Source organism: Dreissena polymorpha, chromosome 12 (assembly GCF_020536995.1).
Source record: "Dreissena polymorpha isolate Duluth1 chromosome 12, UMN_Dpol_1.0, whole genome shotgun sequence".
NCBI lineage: Eukaryota > Metazoa > Mollusca > Bivalvia > Myida > Dreissenidae > Dreissena > Dreissena polymorpha.
This window is the reverse complement of record NC_068366.1, coordinates 59613404-59635615: the sequence shown is the minus strand read 5'-3', so window position 1 is coordinate 59635615 and position 22212 is coordinate 59613404. Positions and strand designations below refer to the sequence as shown.

The window sequence follows — 22212 nt, the reverse complement described above, 5'->3', positions numbered from 1 at the left end:
TATCAGTGCCACGTTTCCTTATCGAAGACCTTTCGTGGAGAGAAGAAATGTCATAAATCGACTAAAAGCCATGTTAAATATTCACATGCTACAAAATTACCGAAAACGCGCCGGAAGTCACCGTTTTACGATCCGTCAAAGACGTAAAGAAACCCATAACGGGTTAGCAGACATAATTGGGTGCACCACATAACTAATGCATGGTTTCAAATCTCATTTAACCCATTTATGCCTAGTGGACTCTCGCATCCTTCTAAATTGGATAATTTATTTTCTAAAATTAGGGATGTCTATTATACTTATTTCTATATTTAGACTATTTCTTACAGAAATTCCTTTAATCAAACAGCGCAGACCCTGATGAGACGCCGCATCATGCGGCGTCTCATCTGGGTCTACGCTGTTTGCCAGACGCTAGGCATAAATGGGTTAAGGATTGCTATAAATATACAGCCCTGTATGGTTTGGGACTGGAAAAAACATATGCAATATATTTAAGCCGAAATTTGTAGAATTAGAAACAAATAGATGTGTGTATGTTGTTTATGTTGCATAACATGGATATGCTACTCTGGTTTACATTTGAGTAGTGAAGTGGTAATAAAATTGAACCATATTCTATGTTATTTCTGTTTTATTTGATTTGAGATGCAATAAGATTAATTTGGATTTATTCTGTTTTGCGAATACATTTAGGCCAAATGTAAGGTTCAATGGGCGCTTTAAACCAGTTAAAACTCAATCATTTGCATTGACGGTTTAGAGGCGGTGACCTAGAGGTGGAGTTTTATTCCTTTTTGTGTATCGTGTTATTTGTCCTTAGTCATATGTAGGCATAATTTGGATCTAGTAGTGGCGATTGTATTTACCTGCTTCTGGTGCGACGGGAGTTTCACTTTATTTATGACAATTATGTATTGCTGACTACTAGACAGATAATGATGACAACAACCGCTATCAAAGATATTATAGCTGTGCATGCCTTCCAGTCAGACTACTCAAATATTAGAAAATATTGAGAGTTGCTGGAATCCCGAATTGTGTTTTCATTTGGGTATCTCATAATTTAATATGCGCAATTAATACGTGTATGCGCCTTGTCAGACGTACCCAGGGAGAGCAAGGCTTTGTTCACAGCCCTTTGTCCACCAAATCGGAAAGAGACCAATACGCTTATCCTATATGGACCAAACCTTTTTTAGCTCACCTGAGCACAATGTGCTCATTGTGAGCTTTTGTGATCGCCTTTTGTCCGTCGTGCGTCGTCAACATTTGCCTTGTTAACACTCTAGAGGCAACATTTATTGTCAATTCTTCGTGAAATTTGGTCAGAAGATTGATCTCAATAATATCTTGGATGAGTTCAAAATGGTTACGTTTGCTTAAAAAACATGGCTGCGAAGGGGCGGGGCATTTTTCGTTGTATGGCTATATATGGCTATATTAAAACCTTGTTAACACTCTAGAGGCCACATTTATTGCCCGATCTTCATGAAACCTGGTCAGAAGATTCATCCCAATAATATATTGGACAAGTTAAAAATGATGCCGGTTGGTAAAAAAATGGCCGCTAGGGGCGGGGCATTTTTCCTTATATGGCTATAGTAAAACCTTGTTAACACTCAAGAGGCCACATTTATTTTCCGATCTTTATGAAACTTGGTCAGAAGATTTGCCCCAATGATATCTTGGATGGGTTTGAAAATGGTTTCGGTTGCTTTAAAAACATGGCCACCAGGGGGCGGGGCATTTTTCCTTATATGGCTTTATATGGCTTTAGTTAAACTTTGTTTTTTTCTTTATATGGCTTTATATGGCTTTAGTTAAACTTTGTTAACACCCTAGATGCCACATTTATTGTCCAATCTTCATGAAAGTTGGTCAGAAGATTGATCTAGCTTGGATAAGATAGAAAATGGTTACGTTTGCTTGAAAAACATGGCCACCAAGAGGCGGGACATTTTTCCTTATATGGCTTTAGTAAAATCTTGTTAAGACTTTAGAGGCCACATTTATTGTCCGATCTTCATAAAACTTGGTCAGAAGATTTATCCAAATAATATCTTGGACGATTTTAAAAATAATGCTGGTTGGTTGAAAAACATGGCCTCCAGGAGGCGGGGCATTTTTCCTTATATGGCTTTAGTAAAGCCTTGTTAACACTCTAGAGGCCACATTTATTTTCCGATCTTTATGAACCTTGGTCAGAAGATTTGTCCCAATGATATCTTGGATGAGTTTGAAAATGGTTTCGGTTGTTTTAAAAACATGTCCACCAGGGGGCGAGGCATTTTTCCTAACTCAAGCAATATATAAACACTCAAGAGACCACATTCATTGTCCGATCATCATAAAACTTGGTCAGACGATTTGTCTCAATGATATCTTGGACGAGTTCGAAAATGGTTCTGGTTGGTGGAAAAACATGGCCGCCAAGGGGGCGTGGCATTTTTCCTTATATAGCTAAGGTAAAACCTTATGAACACTCTAGAAGCCATAATTATTGTCCGATCATCATGAAACATTGTCAGAAGATTTTTCCCAATGATATCTTGGACAATTTCGAAAATGGTTCCAGTTGCTTAAAAAATATGGCCACCAGGGGTCTGGGAATTTTTCCTTAACTGGCTTCATGAATCTTCATAAGAATATTTGTTTAAATGATATCTTGGATGTGTATGAAAATGGCTTTAGTCTGTAGAAAAACGTGGCTGCCAGGGTGTTCACTAGTCATGAAAGTTGGTAAGAACATTTTGTTCTTATGACATCTTGGGCTGCACAGAACAGGTCTGTTCCTTTGAATCTCAGGTGAGCGACTTTGGGCCTTTCAGGCCCTCTTGTTTAATTAATAAATATGGCATACTGTAAAAACACACATAACATAGACTAATGCGGATACATTTCATCGACCAATGGTATATGTATTGATAAATTTAATACAAAACGCTCGTAAAAGAGACCAATGCGGATACATTTTTTGGACCAGTTGAATTTTTGATTGATAAATATGGTATAGAACACTCAGGACAATGGCCAATCCGGATACAATATATGCACCATTTTAATTTTGGATTGATAATATGGTATAAAACACTCTTAACACCTTTTGACCAGAGTATGTTAATAAAAATTTATTGTAATAGCCTCATGCATCACTTTCGGCTAAAACTTTGCCCCTGCACGTTAACTATACAGGGGTAACCTTAGTAAAAGAAGTCATAACACTGTTCATCTCATACATGATTTATTAATTGCATAAGAAAATATTTGAGTGCTGTAATGTGACATTTATAACAATAAATAAACATATATATACAAACAAGAGGACAGAAAACACAGCCAACTACAAAAGCGATTATATGCACTAAAAAAATAAGAATTACTTTTGATATTTCACAAAGGTTCTTCTCAAAGCATTAATAAATTGCAGGAAACATGTAAATCTAGACTGTGTTTAGTAAATTAAACATAATAAACACTATTTGTAATTTCTTTAAAAGTGTCATGACTAGAAGATAAAGAAATCACTACTTAACATTATAACAATTCAGTAATTTTGAGCTAGCCAAAAGGATCCTAGAATAATCATAAAATCTAGATACAAATTTAAGTTTTCACAAATTGTTTTTATATTAAACAAAACCTTTGTAAGCATTCATTAATTAATCCATTAAATATATATTTATATCAAAAACACAAAACTTATTATTTACTGCAACCACTGTGGTCAGAACTAGTAGATGACAAACAAGGATCACTAGTTTTTTTTTATTTAACCAATTTATGTCTAGTGGACTCTCCCATTCATCTAAATTGGATCAATTTATTTCCAAAATAAGGGATGTCTAGTATATTTATTTCTATATAGAATATTTTTACCCAAATTCCTTTAAGCAAACAGCGCAGACCCTGATGAGACGCCGCATCATGTGGCATCTCATCTGGGTCTACGCTGTTTGCCAATGCCTTTTTTCTAGACGCTAGGCATAAATGGGTTAAACATGTTCACCACAAATTATTTCATCACAAATAAACGTAGCATTCACTAAGATAGAAATACAATTATCCAATGCATTGAACATTAAAATATAAAATATACTTTGTATATAAAGAGTGTGTGTTTTCTGAAAATATAACAATAAGTTTTCAAAACACCCACAATCACAGTTTCAATTTTTATTAAACTGACCATAAACAACAAAAGCATTAATAATACATTTATAAGATAGTCAAATAGGATTAAAATTAACATCTCAATTTGATTTGAAACAAAATGTAACCACATAACAGAGTCTTGTATAAGTTTTCGTACGAGTATGTTCAGACTTTTTCATCTGTCTTGAAACACTTAGCAAGTCATGCTGGCTGACTATTTTAGATGAATAATCAATCAAGTACTAACACTCTATGGCAAAATATTGTGTGATGTATCTAGCTAATGCATGGTTCATGCATATTATACATGTACGTCGACTAAACAGCTGATTTTACCTTCTCTACATTAATATATGTGTGTGTCATATAGCAAGTTAATTAAAATCTGTATACAAAACTGTACCCTATGGCAAAATATAATTAATTTCATGTCAAGACAGGACTATGCTATTTAAAATCAATAGTGAATCATTTATATATTTGTGCAAGAGAGAAACGTTTTGAACAGAATACCATACACAGTTTAAACAAAAGGTAAAACATAAAATGTCAAAATTATTCTCCAAATACATTGTATATGCAGTAACTTCAATAAGTTGCCTCTGTTAACAAGGCATCACTATAAACAATGCACCAACAATGTCTGGAATAATATGGAATGAACAAAATTCAGAAAATAATAACAACAAATAACAGTAAACATTGATACCCATGCATAAAGCAATAAAAATGTGGCAAACGCCTAGTACACAAAACAAACACATTTTCATGTCTTGGAATTTAACAAAAACCTTAAAATAAGTTAAATTTTGGAGATTCGTTTTCAATAGATTTAAACTTTCTTTCAAGGTTTATCTACAACATCTGTATTTAAATGATAACACAGTCTTACAATATATAAATAATTAGAAAATATAATAAAGTACATTACAATTTAGATTACAAAAGCACTCCTTATTATATAAAATAAACAGTTCAATAAGGCACTTGGATTTACCAGACGTTTGTTTGCCATTTCTGATGCTGTACTGACTTATCTACTACAGTCAAATTAAACTTCATCAATAATTGATAGAATTGATTAAATTACACATTCCTTTTGAACATCAATGTTTAAATTTGATTTGCAACAAAGTCAGATAAACATGTTGACCGCATACCAGAGAACACTCCAAAAAATACTAATACAGGATGTCCTTACTTCAACATGAGATAAAATATACCATAAGTAACATATATATATGAAACCATAATGGACCCTTGCCCACAAATCACACATACTATAATGATATTTCATTAAACACTTATTGAAGTACAATGTAACAAATTATAATCACTAATATCCAGTCTTTGTCATGAAGCCAACAGTATGTTTATGTGTATTTACCAACTTAAGCTAACATTAGAATAACAAAGTATATATATGCTCCTTGATAAAAACAAATTATGATATTAGTTTGAATCATTTGCATGTAATAAAAAAAATCTTCAAATTTTATCTGCAAAAAAAATCTAACCACCGACAGTATTTCATCAAATTCATAACTAAATTATAAGTCAGAGCCTTGATAACTACAACAAGTTTTCTTTTAATATCTGTAGGTTGGATACAGTTTCCAAAATTTATCTTTGTATTTTCCAGCTATTAGAATTATAGGTTTGTCCTACACACAGTGCAAATATACAACTGTAAACCGAAAACTTGTTAGTATTTATAATAGCTACTCATCCAGACAAATGCTGCGATATTGTAATTACTTATCAGGTTTTTAATTATATGAAGTGTATGCACAACCAAATAGTGGAAATATGATATACGCTTAAAATAATCACCTTGTTCAAAAAGAAATATACAATTTTCTCATTGATTTCAGCAGTCTTCGCATAAATATTCAAAAACACAGATGTCAATGTATACAGATGTAAATAAATAAACATTAAGATATATATTTAAAGGAAAGTGCTTGGCTTTGAACAAAAATAATGTTCTAAATATTGGGAAAAAAATGAAACTCCATACATATGACAATTTCCTGCTTAATAATTCAGTTGGTATTGATATTTCAGGTAAATGCCAAGTTAAAATTGAAGAATTAGACAAGTTTTTGTTATTTTAGAAATAACAGTTGCTAGCTGGTAGATATACAGTACCATTGAAATATTTTACTTAAAATGGGTTTGTATTGTCCTTTAAAACACAAAAAATAATGATTTTGTATCATCTTTTACAAAAAAACAATATATCACACAACAGTTTTGATACATTTTAGAATTTGTTTAAAAATAACAAAATAACTGTGACATCATCTCTTTTAAAACAGAGAATTATTTATTTAAAAACATTATTAGGTGAAAGAGCAACTGCCCATCTTGAATCATATCACATTTGAAATATCAGAAAACAATGCTAAACCAAAAACCACCCTTATTTCCTATGAAAGTGAAAACGCAAAATAGAAGGATTTCACCATATCCATGGCAATGATTTAATTGTCTTTCGGGTAAACAGCCTTGAGCCAAGGTCTAGGTAGGTATTGAGCCCCGTCAAACTTTTCAAAATAGTCCTCTATACTTGGATGTAAAATCTGAAATAAACATCAATGGTTATACAGTATACATAACTTTAGCAATAGTAATAAATCAGTCATTCTTTATTTGAAAGGTCTGACATATACATGACTTGTAAACCATCATCAGACAAATATTTGTCAACTGTCATCAGAAAAAAACTGTTCCGTTTCCATTCATAGACATAACAATCTCGAAGTAGCAAAGCACACACAGAGAACAGCTTCAGATCCTGGCTAAAGCATGCGTCTGCTTCCGTCTGGTTCCTGGCTCTCAATAATTGCCAAATCATATTTGGAAACATTTCATAAAACATGTTTAAAAAATTGTATAAATTACTTTGAAAAACAGATGACGTTTTTGAATGTGTCTTCAAAGGTCAACACCATCACAGATAGTCCAATAGATTTCTCCACAAATGTCTTTCACATTCAATTCCTTTGCAATACATAATTATCCAATACATGGACATCATGTGTTTATGTGTTAAACTTTTTAATACAAATGAGCACAAACATTTGGTATGTTTGTGAGTTTCTAAAGGGCACATGCTAACCTTTATGATTTTAGATGAATGGAAATAAATCTTTTAGCAATAGCTACTGGGGCATAGTATAAACATGTTTTAGCAAAACTCCGATACGTCAATTGCTGCAGCACTTACTTGCACATTGACAATGACTTGAAGGTTTTCTTGCGGTACATAAGTGATCTGAGGGGCTAGCCTGTCTCGAGTATCCACCAATATTGCATAGTTAGGCTGAGTCTTCCAATGCTGAAACAATGATGACGCGGGTACGAGCCTAACTATGGGAAAACAGGGCTTAATGCATGCGCGTCAATTGTCATCACAGATTACCCTCTGCATTCCACACAGGCTAATCAGGTTGGACACTTTCTGCTTTGATGGTATTTTTGTTGCAAATAAATAACTGTTCTTAGGGAAAATCAACCTGATGCGGAAAGTGTCATCCCTGGTTAGCCTATGTAGATTGATCGGCTCATATAAATTAGCAGGAGCCAACAAGCCCATGGCCTCAAAACTGTCTGCTACATGTAGGTACCTAAATTTTTTATGAAAACTCATTTGTTGGATAACATTGAAAGAACCAAGTTAGCCAACTGTGGCCTAAATGTTAGTTTATAGCCTTGTGTTGGATAGCAAATAATATAGGAAATTCTGTTTCATTGAGCTTTCTTTATCAGCCAATTAAAAAAAACTGTTTGAAATTCTGAACTGTAGGAATAAGACCCCTGTTGTCCATGCTTTTCTACAAGCCACAACCTTTTTTTTCCATCACAACTTATATTGCATAAAAACATATATTCTAAACAAATTGTATGATACTTGGGCAAAAAATGTGACCTACAGTTTTCACAAGGTTACAGTACGGCCATATAAGGACAACTGCCCCAGCCCCAGACGACCAGTTTAGAGCAAATGGTCTAAGCATGATTCAAGATAATTGGTCTGAAAATAAGACTTCTGGAGCGTTTCTATTTGTTTAACCCATTTATGCCTAGTGGACTCTCCCATCCTTCTAAATTGGATCAATTTATTTCCAAAATTATGTATGTCTAGTATATTTATTTCTATATTTAGAATATTTCTTACAGAAATTCCTTTAAGCAAACAGTGCAGACCCTGATGAGACGCCTCATCATGCGGCGTCTCATCTGGGTCTACGCTGTTTGCCAAGGCCTTTTTTCTAGACGCTAGGCATAAATGGGTTAATTAGACCGATTGACATTGAAGATATAATTGGGCGAAAAAAATTCTGACTCTGACCAAGTTTCATGAGGATGCACACAATGGATACCAAAAGACTGAGTGATCACAAAAGATCACCATGAGCATGTTGAGCTCAAGTGAGCTTAAAATAATATTGATTGTAACATGACAACACCAATATTTATGTTTTTGTGACTATACTTTCATTTTACTAGTATGTTCTCAAGATTTGTACTATTACTGAGGAATTTCACAACAATGTTCTTTCTGCTAAAGTAATATCAGCGAGAAACATATTAAATTAAACAGAATATTGAAGTTGTGTATTTCTTTGCTTAGAACAACACATATTTTGTAAGTATTGTATTGGGGCCTAAGATTCAACAATTATGTAACACTTTACCAGCAGGTTTAAAGTTATATAAAGATATGGTTATGATACAAATATTAAGTCTAATCAATATCAATATCTTTCTAGTGTTCAGTGTTCTAGACAAAACAGAGATATTGATTTTTGTGGAACAATGTACTGCAATAAATACCAATGATTTGTTTTCATTCCCTATAATGGAATTGCAAATTATTAATAAACTTTATTGATTTGTGAAATCATTTATATGACTTTGTGCAGCATAGTTTATAAATAAAAAATGTGATTTTAAAATGACAAGAACACAATGAAAATAAGGCTGTTACGCCAAACCTGCTTGATATTGTTTTTTTATCAAGTACAGAAATTTCAAGTAAGAGCTTAATTACCAGAAACTTGTTATCTAAAATAAAAGTGATGTTATTTTGGAAAGACTTCACAACAGTAATATACCATATTGACCTTACGGGGCTCACCAAAACAATTCACTATTACACAGATCCAGCAATGGTAAGAACAATTTCTAAAACTATTATTCCAACATTTGAAATAAGGGCATCCCAATACTGTAGTTAAAATATATAAACTAATTATAAATTAAATATCATATTGAGTTGTATATATTGATATATTTCAAATCATTACCTCCTTTCCTTTCTCATGATTGTGTTTTAACCAGTTTTCTGGAGCCTAAAAAGTGGATGCAAAGCTTGTAATGTTGTAATATAAACAGTTCACAGAGGAAAAAATTTAAGTTTATAACAGAGGCAAATGTACGGTATTTATCACTTATTCACATCACATCTCAAATTAAAAAAAACAACAACAGAAAACAACAAGAGATGTGTTTGTCAGAAACACAATGCCCCCTACTGCGACGCTTTGATTTATTATTTTTGTTTTATCATTCGGCAGGTACAGATCATTATCTCCCTTTGAAGCTTATTACTTCCCTTGGATTTGTTTTTTTTTACCTTTGACCTTGAAGGATGACCATGACCTTTCACCCCTCAAATGTGCAGCTCCATGAGATACACATGCATGCCAAATATCAAGTTGCTATCTTCAATATTGCAAAAGTTATGACCAAGGTTAAAGTTTTGGGACACACACATACTAATGAATGAATGACAGACAGACAGGCCAAAAACAATATATCCCCGATCATTCGATTCCGGGGGCATAAAAACAAAATCATTCACATAGTTACAGTTTCAGCCAACCATCTCAAGATAAAACAAGAATACATGCATTTTTTTTTAAACTGTCAATATACAGAGCGAACCAGAAGGTCTGACAACAAAAGAGCATATGCACAATTTTAACCTTTATGCAAGAGAGACAAAAGTAGAATTGTTTTTAAAAGCATACATTATTATGTGTAGCGCTCTGGGAAAATGGGGCTTAATGCAGGTCTGTAAAGTGTTATCCCAGACAAGCCTGTACAGTACCCATTTGCTTATGAGGAACGACACTTTCCACCTAGACTGGATTTTCGTTTAAAAGAGACTTCATTCAAACAAATAATACCGTTAAAGCCCAAAGTGTTGTCTTCAATTAACCTGTGCGGACTGCACGGGCTAATTTGAGATAACACTTTGAGCACATGCATTAAGCCCCATTTTCTCAGAGTGTTGCTCTAAATGTGAATGGGAACATACCTTAGCAAATTCATCCCATCCAATGACTACACCACGGTATCCCCAGGTTGTATGTTTCACCACTTGTCCTATTCGATATTTGACCTCCGGGGGTCGTATTGTACGTGGCTCTGGGGACCCTGCACAGGGTAAAAATAAACGAAATATGAAAGTCTGTCTTAGCTTTTCGATTGTCATTATTTATGCATCTACATAGACTTTGTTGAAATATTGCAACAGCAAGCATTCTAAAAGAACATACATAGAGTCTGCATTTATCATTTTTTTACAAAAGAATGCATATTTTGTTCAGATATTTCACAACCATGCGATGTACCTTCAAAAACACACATCAAAATGATGTGGAAAAAATATAATGAATAAGCACTTCAAATTTGACATGTTTTTTAAGTTCTATGAGGTTTCAATTGTCCTCTTATTTTAATTGAACATAAACATAAAACTTAATGAACATATTAAACGGACAAATTTTTAGGATATGGGTTGCATGCTTAATGCTGCACTTTTTTACTTAATTAACCCAATTGCAAGGGGTAACAAGAGATGTGCTTTGTCAGAAACACAATGCCCCCTTTTGCGCCGCTTTGAAGCCATATATTTGACCTTTGACCTTGAAGGATGACCTTGACCTTTCACCACTCAAAAATGTGCAGCTCTATGAGATACACATGCATGCCAAATATCAAGTTGCTATCTTCAATAATGCAAAAATTATTGCAAAACTTTAACCAAGGTTAAAGTTTTGGGACACACACAATGAATGAAAGACAGACAGACAGACAGACAGACAGACAGACAGACAGACAGACAGGCCAAAAACAATATGCCCCTGATCTTTCAATCTGGGGGCATAACAATATCTGGGATTAAATAATAAATAGTGCATTGATAGTTACCAGCAAAATATCCTTTGGGATCAAGATGGTTGATAACTTCAACTGCCGGGGACTCCCCATTGGGGTCATCTTGACCTTCGAAAAATGGGGTTGTACTATAGGGTGATATGTTGTGAATGAGACGGGCACACCACGTCTTCCAGGAACGCCAAGATAGGAACTCCTCTTTGAACTCTACGGCCCCATCCACCAAGCTGGAACCAAAAACAAGTGGTATTCATGTATGTGTTTCCACCACAGGTCTGATTCTATGTGTTCAGTATTTGTAATTTTGGTACAAAATGAATAATTTTTGGAACACACTCATGTGTATTCTTTTTTGAAAATGTACATTCAAAAAATCTAATATCAATACATCAAAACTTATGGCTATAGTCACAGACCCTGTCACCCAGATGTAAATATTACATTAAAAAGAAATGTTTTTTGTTCATCAACAAATACAGGTATCTGTCATTACTTTTAAGTATTTTAGTAAATTATAGACCAGTAGATTACTTACGTGTTGTCCGCTTATTTTTTTAAAGAAAAGAACTTGTTGGTCTTGCTGTTTGTTAATGTCCACTGATGGAAGAATAAAGAAATGCAAACTTTATTGTTGATAACCATTTACAAAATAAACTTTACACTAAAAAAAGTCCATATGGATAAAATGTGTGTTACTTTTTAATGGCATAACTTCGCTGAGATTCTGTGGTGGACATCCACTGGGAGATAATGTACTGAACAGGAACTGCTAGAAGCAGAACGCCGAGTAGAGCACCTTCCCTTCTGTCGACTGGCATAGCATCTAGCTGATAATAAATATAACTGCCTTGGTATACTTTTAACAAGTAATTTTTTACATTTTCCTATCTCAGGATTTAACATTTACCCTAGTCCATTACAGGGGACAAAAATACCACTCGTCCGCTCATATTGACGAGTGAAATCTCGAAAGGACGAGTAAATTTCCCTAAAGCTCTTGTCTTACAGGACTAGTGAAAAAAAGCTGATGTTAAAATATGTATTTTCTGACCAGTAAGACTCTCTTTCATTAAATAAAATCATTTTCTTAAAGCATATCTGTTCCGAAAGTAGAACGCGAATAAACCGGAAATTGTAATTGTAAATTTCATACAGTGGTGCGGGTTGTTATGCCAGACCGTGTCCCGAGTAAATATTTGCTTTTTTGTGTAAACTTTGCGCGTCCATGTTGACAGGGAACCATCCGACTGCATTTAACTGCAAAGTACAGTTTTAAACCAGTCTGAATTTCGCCTGAAAAATGTCTGACAAACGAGCGTTCTTTAAAGTTGGCGGGAGCGATGTTCAAATGTCCGAAACGGAGAGCACGCGAGCATTAGAAAAAAAGGAAAACACAAAATCGTCTTCATTAATTGAATTTGTGTTCCTCATAAATAAAGTAATTTATTTCACTGCTTAACTTTTTTTTTGTGATCAGCTGGCATGAATAACTGAGTATATAAGCAGCATTTTAGCAGTGATATAAGAAACTTTATAAGTCATATCAGCCCTTTGCAATCTTTATTTCACACATATTTGAAGGACAAGTGCATGTGTTTGCAGGACGAGTGAACATTTTTATGCACTTGTCCTGCAGGACGAGTGCAGTTTAGAAATATTTTTGTCCCCTGCATTACAATCACAAAAAAGGTATTTTTCTTCAAAATTAATTATGAACATTTATTTGCAAATTTTATGCCAAAAAGAAACTTTAAACTTCATTTAGCACTTTATCCTTTTTTTAACAATGCACTATTTAAATCCCATGTAAATTTCACCATATTAGTCTGGTCTATAAGTACTATTTCAAACAAGAATATAGACTTTTCATTGGTCAATAACTTTAAATCCAAACAATCAATTGTGGATGAATTCTTTTTAAATGCATAGAGCGGATTTAAATAAGTATTATTTCAAATGTACAAAATTTTATATTTTAAATTGAACACAGTTTTAGACATATGAATATAAAAATGGCAACAAAAGGAACATGCCAATGTAGAGTGTTATAGTTCAACAGAGTTTCAAAATTCACATTTGGTTTTATTGCTTTGTTCACAGAAATGTATGAAGCATGTGTATCCATTGTTACAACCATCTAAGAATTTTTGAATATGTTTTAAACACACAAGTTTGATAAAGAAGTTAAATGTGTATTTTTGGAATAAAAAACTAAACGCTGTACGTTAATCTGCAATATTATGTAAAGTTACTTGTAAGATTAAGCTCCCAGTCATAATCAATGTCATGTACAGCGTTTCTGTCATTCTCATCAGTCAGGCCCGTTTAATCGGTTGCTTAGGTTTGTAACTATGCACATGTGATTAGTCTATAAATAGTTTTGAATGGGAAAAAACTCATGCCCATGTTGTTTTTAAAAAAAAAAGCAAAATTTTCACAAATAAATGACTTAAAAAACGTTTGTTTAACCCGCAATTAAACCCTTTAAACATACGAACAATAATGAGTTGTGTAATTTAAATAATCAGAATACCAGGTTAAAATAAACATGTTCTACTTTCTACTGAAAACCTGTAAATGATTGTTGTAATATTTGTTGATCACAGATTTAAACAAGAGCTGTCAGAAGACAGCGCACTCGACTATTCGAGTGCTTGACAGTATAACGTAAGCCATCATGGAGAGAAGGGGAGGGGGGGTGTGATCATTTTATAGTCGATTTTTCAAAAATAAGAAAACAAAAATTGGGGGGGGGGGGGGGGGGGAGAGAGGGGGGTATAATGTTGGTGTGTGATCATTTAATAGATGATCTTTCAAAAATAAGAAAAAAAAATTGGGGGGGGGGAGTGGGGGGATGGTTTGGGTGGAGTGCATTGTGGTATGTAAGGCAAGTGCTGTTTTGTCAAACTTTAACATAGATTTATCAATAATATGCATATTTTAAGTATAAAAGGGGCCATAATTCTGTAAAAATGCTTGATACAGTTGTCTGCTCTTGTTTATAGGTTTGTTTATGTTGGTTAACAAGTATGCAAAATATGAAAGCAATATGTCAAGGGACACAGGAAATATTTGGGGTAGTAAGCAAACTTAAACATAGATTTATCAATAATATGCATATTCTAAGTATAAAGGGGGCAATAATTCTGTCAAAATGCTTGATACAGTTGTCTGCTCTTGTTTATAGGTTGGAGTAATGATTGTTAACAAGTATGCAAAATATGAAAGAAATATGTCAAGGGACACAGGAAATATTTGGGGTAGTACGCAAACTTTAACATAGATTTATCAATAATATGCATATTCCAAGTATAAAAGGGGCCATAATTCTGTCAAAATGCTTGATACAGTTGTCTGCTCTTTTTTATAGGTTGGGGTCATGATGGTAAACAAGTATGCAAAATATGAAAGCAATATGTCAAGGGACATTGAAAATATTTGGGGTAGTACGCAAACTTTAACATTTGCTGCATACATATAAGTGGAAAAGGGGCTATAATTATAAAAAAAATGCTTGATAGAGTTGTCTGCTCTTGTTTCTATGTTGGGGTCATGTTGGTAACAAGTATGCAAAATATGAAAGCAATATGTCAAGGGACAATGAAAATAATTGGGGTAGTACGAAATCTTTAACATTTGCACGCTTACGCTAACGGAAACGCTGACACCGGGGTGAGAAGGATAGCTCCACTATATATATTTCATATATAAAAGTCGAGCTAAAAAAGCACTCAAAATTGTAAAACATATGTGCAGCATTTTTTTTAGAGGGTTATATAAAGAGGAGAAATTAAAATCACTGACCCCGGTGGGATGGTCTGGACCAATGAGAACATGGAACTAGAAATGGCGCAGCAGAGGCCGACGCGTATCCCCACGCTGCATGCTTGACCCAGGGGCGCCCCAGGGTTGGTAATGGGGCCATGCATAGTTGAGATTGACCGTATCGTCATAAGAGAAGTTCAGTATCAATTAGAAGTGAATTGGTGTAGAAATGAAGAAGTTAAGTAAAAGGCAATTTTGGGTGGGTGTGGCCTATGTGGGCGGGGCGCCCCAGGGTTGGTAATGGGGCCATGCATAGTTGAGATTGACCCTATTGTCATAAGAATAGTTCAGTATGAATTAGAAGTGAATCGGTGTAGAAATGAAGAAATTATAGTCAAAGGCAATTTTGTGTGGGTGTGGCCTATTTGGGCGGGGCGCCCCAGGGTTGGTAATTGGGCCATGCATAGTTGAGATTGACCGTATTGTCATAAGAGAAGTTCAGTATCAATTAGAAGTGAATCGGTGTAGAAATGAAGAAGTTATAGTCAAAGGCAATTTTGGGTGGGTGTGGCCTATGTGGGTGGGGCGCCTCAGGGTTGGTAATGGGGCCATGCATAGTTGAGATTGACCGTATTGTCATGCATAATTGAGATTGATGGTATTGTCATAAGAGAATTTCAGTTTCAATTTGAAGTGAATCAGTGTAGAAATGAAGAAATAATAGTAAAAGGCAATTTTTGGTGGGTGTGGTGTATGTGGGCGGAGCGCCCCAGGGTTGTAATGGGGCCATTGACCATATTGTCATAAGAGAGGTTCAGTATCAATTTGAAGTAAATCGGTGCAGAAATGAAGAAGTTAATGTAAAATAACATAAAAAATGAGTGAAAATCTCTGACCCGGCCCGCCCCAACCCCCAGAACTTTTGACCCAGGGGTCAGATCAAAATTCCAAATAGTGCAGGGTTGCACAACTGCTCATAGCTGTGTAAGTTTCAAGGTTCTAGTGCTTATAGTGTAGGAGGAGATAGTGGCCAGGACGGACAGACAGACGGACGGCGGAGATAACCACAATATCCCCACGCTTTTCAAAAAGCGTGGGGATAATTAATATTATGTGTAGTTTATTTTGTGATGCTTTGAGGTTTGTTGATAACTGCACAATGAATGCACTATGTTCTTTTACTATTTATAATAACATCAGTAAAATTTATTTGCATGCTGCTATTGATATTCAAAAGTTTGAAAACAAAAATCGCAGTATACATGTACCAGAAATCTTTTGCTAAATAAACATTATTATTTGCATGTAGTGTGGATTCTGCAAAATGCAAAACAAAAGCTCAGAAAACATTGGTTATTTCTAGTTATTATAACTGAAGAGTATATCGTACTGTGCCCTCGTATCAAGAGCATCCTGGTAAAAAAAAGTGGTATCGATCATTTTGTTTACATAAAGAACGAGAGTCTTGTGATGACATCACATGCATGCACTCTGAGTATTTTGTTTTACTACTACTATGCTTGAAAATAAATACAAACACAACCAAAATAAGGAAAAAAACAGGTATTATTGCATTTCCAAATCTGACTTCAACAAAAATAATCCAAAATTATCAACAAACCATACATTCTGTTGGTCCTCTTCATTAAATTTATAAAAATGCGAAGTGAAGCAGACGACTCTGCTACAATAATGTACCAAAAAAAATAAAAGTATTTGATTTTCTTTTAGAAAAGACTTTTACTGTCTCTGGATTTTCAGAAAATGTTAAATAAACAGTTCTAGCATAAGAAGTGTGCGCGCAAGTCGTGTCAGATGATATAGCTGTACATATATGTTCAGTAGGAATACCTGACCGGATTGGATGTTTATTTCAGGAAACCTTCTAATAGTAGTATATATGCCAACATTTATTTGAACAAATGTCAAACATTTGTGTTTATTATTTTCTTGAGCACTTTTATGAGCCCATGTTGCTCAAAAGAAGAAAGACCATTAGAACAGAAACTTTTTAAATTGTTAATAGAAGGTATGAAAAGTTTATACAAAATATGTTAAGGTAACACAATTTTTAAGATTAGTTGGCCAAATGCAAAACCGGTATGAGGTCTCCATATGAGGTCACCATGTGAGTAGTGAATGTGTATAGAACTATTACTCGGCTTTGAGTGATTTAACATGCTGTAAATAAACAAATTTGACATGGATTTAACGGGAATAAAGTAAATATTTGACGGCAAATCATTAATTGTTGCATGGTTTGTATAAATTCAGTATTATGTAGCCCGTTTTCTTAACCGATTGATACTGGAGGATAATTGCTGCAGAAGTCATTTTCAATTTTGCCTTTTTTAGAACTCGACATAAGATGGTTCACTTATAACGCTATTTTCATGTTAAATCAACCCTACTTAAATAATGCAAACCTGTGCTCAAAGACGAACCAATAAAATTAAGTTACCTTGCTGAAAAGAACATGCAAAATTAATCAGATGTTTATTAAAAAATTTGACAGCTGAAATAGGATTAGGCCACGAATGTTTACGACGATTTACGGCTGTGTTTTCATAAAAACTGGTCAAATCGGTTAATGTCGTTCATAGACAATCCGGTCCTCTATCCCTTATTTCAAATACATTAGAATGCACATATCCACATCGCTCAAATAAACACATCATGTAGATAGATTTTGTTGTTAGACCTTATGTGATTTATTTTCATGCTTATGCAGAGATTTATGTATAGTTCTTTGGTAGAATGCCTATTATTTAATTCTATACACGAATATAGATTCGACCTCCTTTTGAAACTGAAGTAGAAAGTAATACCACAAATGTCCACCTTTAATAAAATACTTCTTCTTCTTCTTTAATAATAATGGCTATGTTCAATACCGATACATTATGGCCATGCGTGGGGGGGGGGGAGGGGTTAAAAAGAAATAGATTGATAGGTTTCCTGAGTTACTCAATCCACTCAGGAAAATCCTATCAGCAGTAAAAAAAAGGTGCAAAACCTAAAACCTTAAGCCCTTAAGACTTAAATATATACATTAACAACTGTGCATGTGGTGAGAATATTAGTCGAGTTAAAAACAGGATAAAAGCAGAATCATGTGATCTAAGGAAGGAACACTGATGTAGACAGCACTGATTTAAATCCAGGAATCGTATCAGCGCTGACTACATAAGATGGAAATGTGTTCCATTGTACAACTGTTCTTGGAAAGAAAGAAAATTTGTGGTAATCAGCTGTACTTGGTGGTATTTGGTAGGCCATGTGATGGTGATGGCGTGAGTGTCTAATGTATGGAGTGAGATAGTGAAGAGGATTGACATCAACATGATTATATACTATTTTATAGAACAAAATGAGTCTAGCTTGTTGTCTTTTTGATTGCAAGGTATTCCAATTCAAATTCTTATTATATTTGTGACCGTGTCCGGTGTCTTGCTGTAATTATTCGTTACAAATCTGGCAGCTTCACCTTCATTGTCTTATTTAAGAGCCATCTCCTTGCCCAACGAACTGTTCGTATTTCTACTTTAGGTGATATAAATGTATTAAAGTGCCATAAACCGCTGGCTCGTATCACCATTCACAGATGTTTAAGCGACTGGCATACGTTTATAATTATTCAGTTGAATATGAGATTTAAAGAAGAGAAGTAAATATTCTTTTTTAAACCTCCAACATGTAACCAAAATTCTATGTTTATTTACAGATCTTTGATGGAGCACACATGCCATGACTAAGCTATTTCTCTAACGCATTGTTATGGTCCAATCAAATAAAACAGATTTATCTAAAGGGGCCTTTTCACGTTTTGGTAAATTGACAAAATTAGAAAAATTGTTCCAGATTCGCAAATTTTTGTTTTAGTTATGATATTTGTGAGGAAATAGTATAATACTGAACATTTACCATCCTCTAAAATATCCATTATATGCATCTTTTGACGATTTGAAAACCTGAAAATTATAAAGCGTTGCAACGCGAAACGATTGAATAATTTGGAAAGTTCTGTTGTTGTCTTTGTATTCTGGGAAACTACGAGGATTGCTTATATAGGTAAAAATTACATCCGTTTATTGTATGAGCACGGATCGATAGTCGAGTGGTCTAAGCGGGAGACTTTTTACTCTAGGACTCCAGGTGTCAGTGGTTTGAGCCCAGTTTCGGGTTACTTTTTTTATTTCTTTAATTGTATTCTTGTGTTTTTTTTAACTGGAGATTTTTAGGTCATATTTTTTAATTTATCAATATAAATCATTTAATGACAAGGTTCAATACATGCCAAAATCTGTGAAAAGGCCCCTTTAATGACCTAATTTTTATATTCAAATCACGTACTTACATGTTTCCTTGAAAAAAAACGCATTCATGCCTGGTCAAATTACGAAAAAAGTTCTCAAACACGAAATACAACAAGAACGAATTCTATGATAACAGTTAAACGTAAATCCGTCGATTAGATCCTTAGGAAAATATCAACAAAGATGAAGCACTCGATAATTACAGGGAAAAAATCAATTAAACGATTAAATTTATATACGAAAACATGGATGTAAACAGGGACCTATTTGTTTGTATATGTCCCTGATGTAGACAACTTTTATGGCTTATCATATATAATATCCTAACAATTTAATTGAATGTTAAAATACACCAAACTACACTGAAAATTTAAACACATTTTACATCAACATTGCTAAGAATATATGTATAGAAAACAAAGTCCCAGTAAATGATGAACACCCTAGCTTTAACGCCATACACAGTAAAATTAAGGCCGAGACTTTCGACTTTAAAAAGGTTACGGAAAAGTGCGTTAGTAAATGTATAAAAAAATCTAAATCCTAAAAAAGGCCACTGGTGTTGACTCACTAGCTCCTAAAATTATCATAGCAGGTCAAAATAGCCATAAAATCCCAATCACAAATCTAGCAAACACCATAATAGATAAAGGTCAATTTGCCGCTAAACTTAAGCAAGCACAGGTTACCCCAATCGACAAGAAAGAACATTCATTCATTGCAAGTAATTATAGACCAGTTAGTATCCTGCCCACCATGTCAAAGATATATGAAATAATCATTAGCAACACACTCACTGAACACTTTAATAATTATGTTGTTCACCCTTATCTATCAGCATTCAGGTCATCTTATGGTTGTCAGTCAACTTTATTGAAACTAGTAGAAGATTGGAAACAGGCCCTTGATGAAAACAAGTATGTATGAGCTGTACTAATGGACCTGTCTAAAGCGTTCGATTTTCTACCTCACAATCTAATTGTAGTTAAACTTAAATCCTATGGGTTAACTGAGCATGCATGTCAATAAATGTTAAATTACCCCTTAAACATGTTTCAAAGGATTAAAATAAACAATTGTACAAGTGAATGGCAAGAAATCATTAAGGGAGTGTCCCAAGGCTCTATACTTGGTCCCCTGGTCTTCAACATCTTTATAAATGATAATTTTTATTTTATTTTATAGATAAGTCAACCCTGTATAACTATGCAGATGACAATACCCTCTCCTCCAGTCACAAATTAATAAAATACTTTTAGGGAAACTATTGAATAAGAGAGTAAATCTCTGATACCCTGGTTCAATATTAACCAAATGCAAGCGAACCCCGATAAGTTCCAGGCAATATGTGTAGGTAATAAGACTAATAAAGAAGTAAAATCATTTATTATAGGTCAAAATGAAATTTTTTGTGAACAAGAAGTAAAACTTGATTAAAAGCTAAAATTTGATCTCCAGGTTACAAATGTGTGCACAAAGACAGCAAAACTATTAAATGTACTCAAAAGACTCAGCAAATTCCTAAATGTAAGCACTAGGTTAGTCATCTTTAAATCATTTATCCGGTCAAACTTTAATTACTGTCCCCTTATCTGGCATTTTTGTAGTATTTCCAACACAGAGAAACTAAAAAAGATGCAGTTCAGAGCCCTTAGAATTGTTTTTAATGATAATTAATCCACTTATAATACACTACTAAAAAAGATTAAACTTACTACCCTTCACTTAAACAGGTTACGCCTCATTGCGTCAGAAACATTTAAATGTATCCACAATCTTTCCCCATAATATCTAAAATCCTTGGTTAAAGTTAAATCCTCTACTTATGATTTCAAGTATTCAAACATCCTAGAGACACCACAAGTAAGGACAACAAAGTATGGCAAAAATTCCTTTCGTTTTGAAGCTGTCCTGGTGTGGAACATCCTCCCAGAGGACTTACGCACAGTCGACAAATATAACGGCTTCGTTCGGCTGATCCGCACCTGGACAGGTCCTAAAGGCAAACGCGCAATGTGTGAGTAATCTGCTTTTCACGTTTTTGCTTGTTCTTGTTGTCCTGCTTATATATAAAAATTTTCAGTTATATATATATTTTTCAGCTAACCCCTTGTTTTGCTTGTTCTCCTTGGTTACTCTTTCCATGTTATATATTGTATGTTAGCTTTTTCTTTGATGGTGCCTGCCTATATTTTTCAGTTGAGTAGTAGCGGGCACTAGGACACTTATGCTTTGTTCTAGTACCAGCAAGTACTAGAGAAGCAAATCTGTTGTAAAATTGGACTTGTTTACAGTTTTTGGACAGATTTAGACATTCCAACGCCAGTAAGAACCTAGTGCTCAGCTTACTGCCAAGTCCTGCTTTGTTGTTTGTTTGTGTTTTGCACTATTGTCTTATGTTCCTTATTATGCTTTAAATCAGTCATATCTGTGTGCTTAAATGTTTCGTTGCTTGTGTGCTTTAAAATGTTTTAAACGTGTATATGTGTGCTATGTAGTTGTTATTCATGTGCTTTAATATGCTTTTAACATGTATTTATGCAAATGCCTGCCTTGTTGTTTGTTTTTTTGCACAGTTTGTCTTATGTTCCTTATTATGCTTTGAATCAGTCAGTCTGAGTCATATCTATGTGCTTAAATGTTTCGTTTCTTGTGTGTTTTAAAATGTTTTAAACGTGTATATATGTGCTATGTAGTAGTTATTCCATGGCTTTAATATGCTTTTAAACATGTACTTATATGCTTTACTTGTTTTAATATCTTAAATTTATAATGGGTTTGC

At 34.1% G+C, this 22212-nt stretch overlaps 1 protein-coding gene across 1 annotated transcript; it reads right to left on the bottom strand.

Moving 5' to 3' along the window:
• Positions 1-3227: 3227 nt before the first annotated feature.
• Positions 3228-17690, bottom strand: LOC127853546 (uncharacterized). The gene is made up of 7 exons (XM_052388125.1): positions 17576-17690; positions 12046-12176; positions 11383-11576; positions 10487-10605; positions 9471-9515; positions 7388-7498; positions 3228-6740 (listed from the first exon to the last, which is right to left on the bottom strand). Exons 2-7 carry the CDS (start codon positions 12165-12167, stop codon positions 6642-6644), a joined length of 690 nt encoding a protein of 229 aa, XP_052244085.1. The 5' UTR covers positions 12168-12176; positions 17576-17690; the 3' UTR covers positions 3228-6641.
• Positions 17691-22212: the final 4522 nt, after the last annotated feature.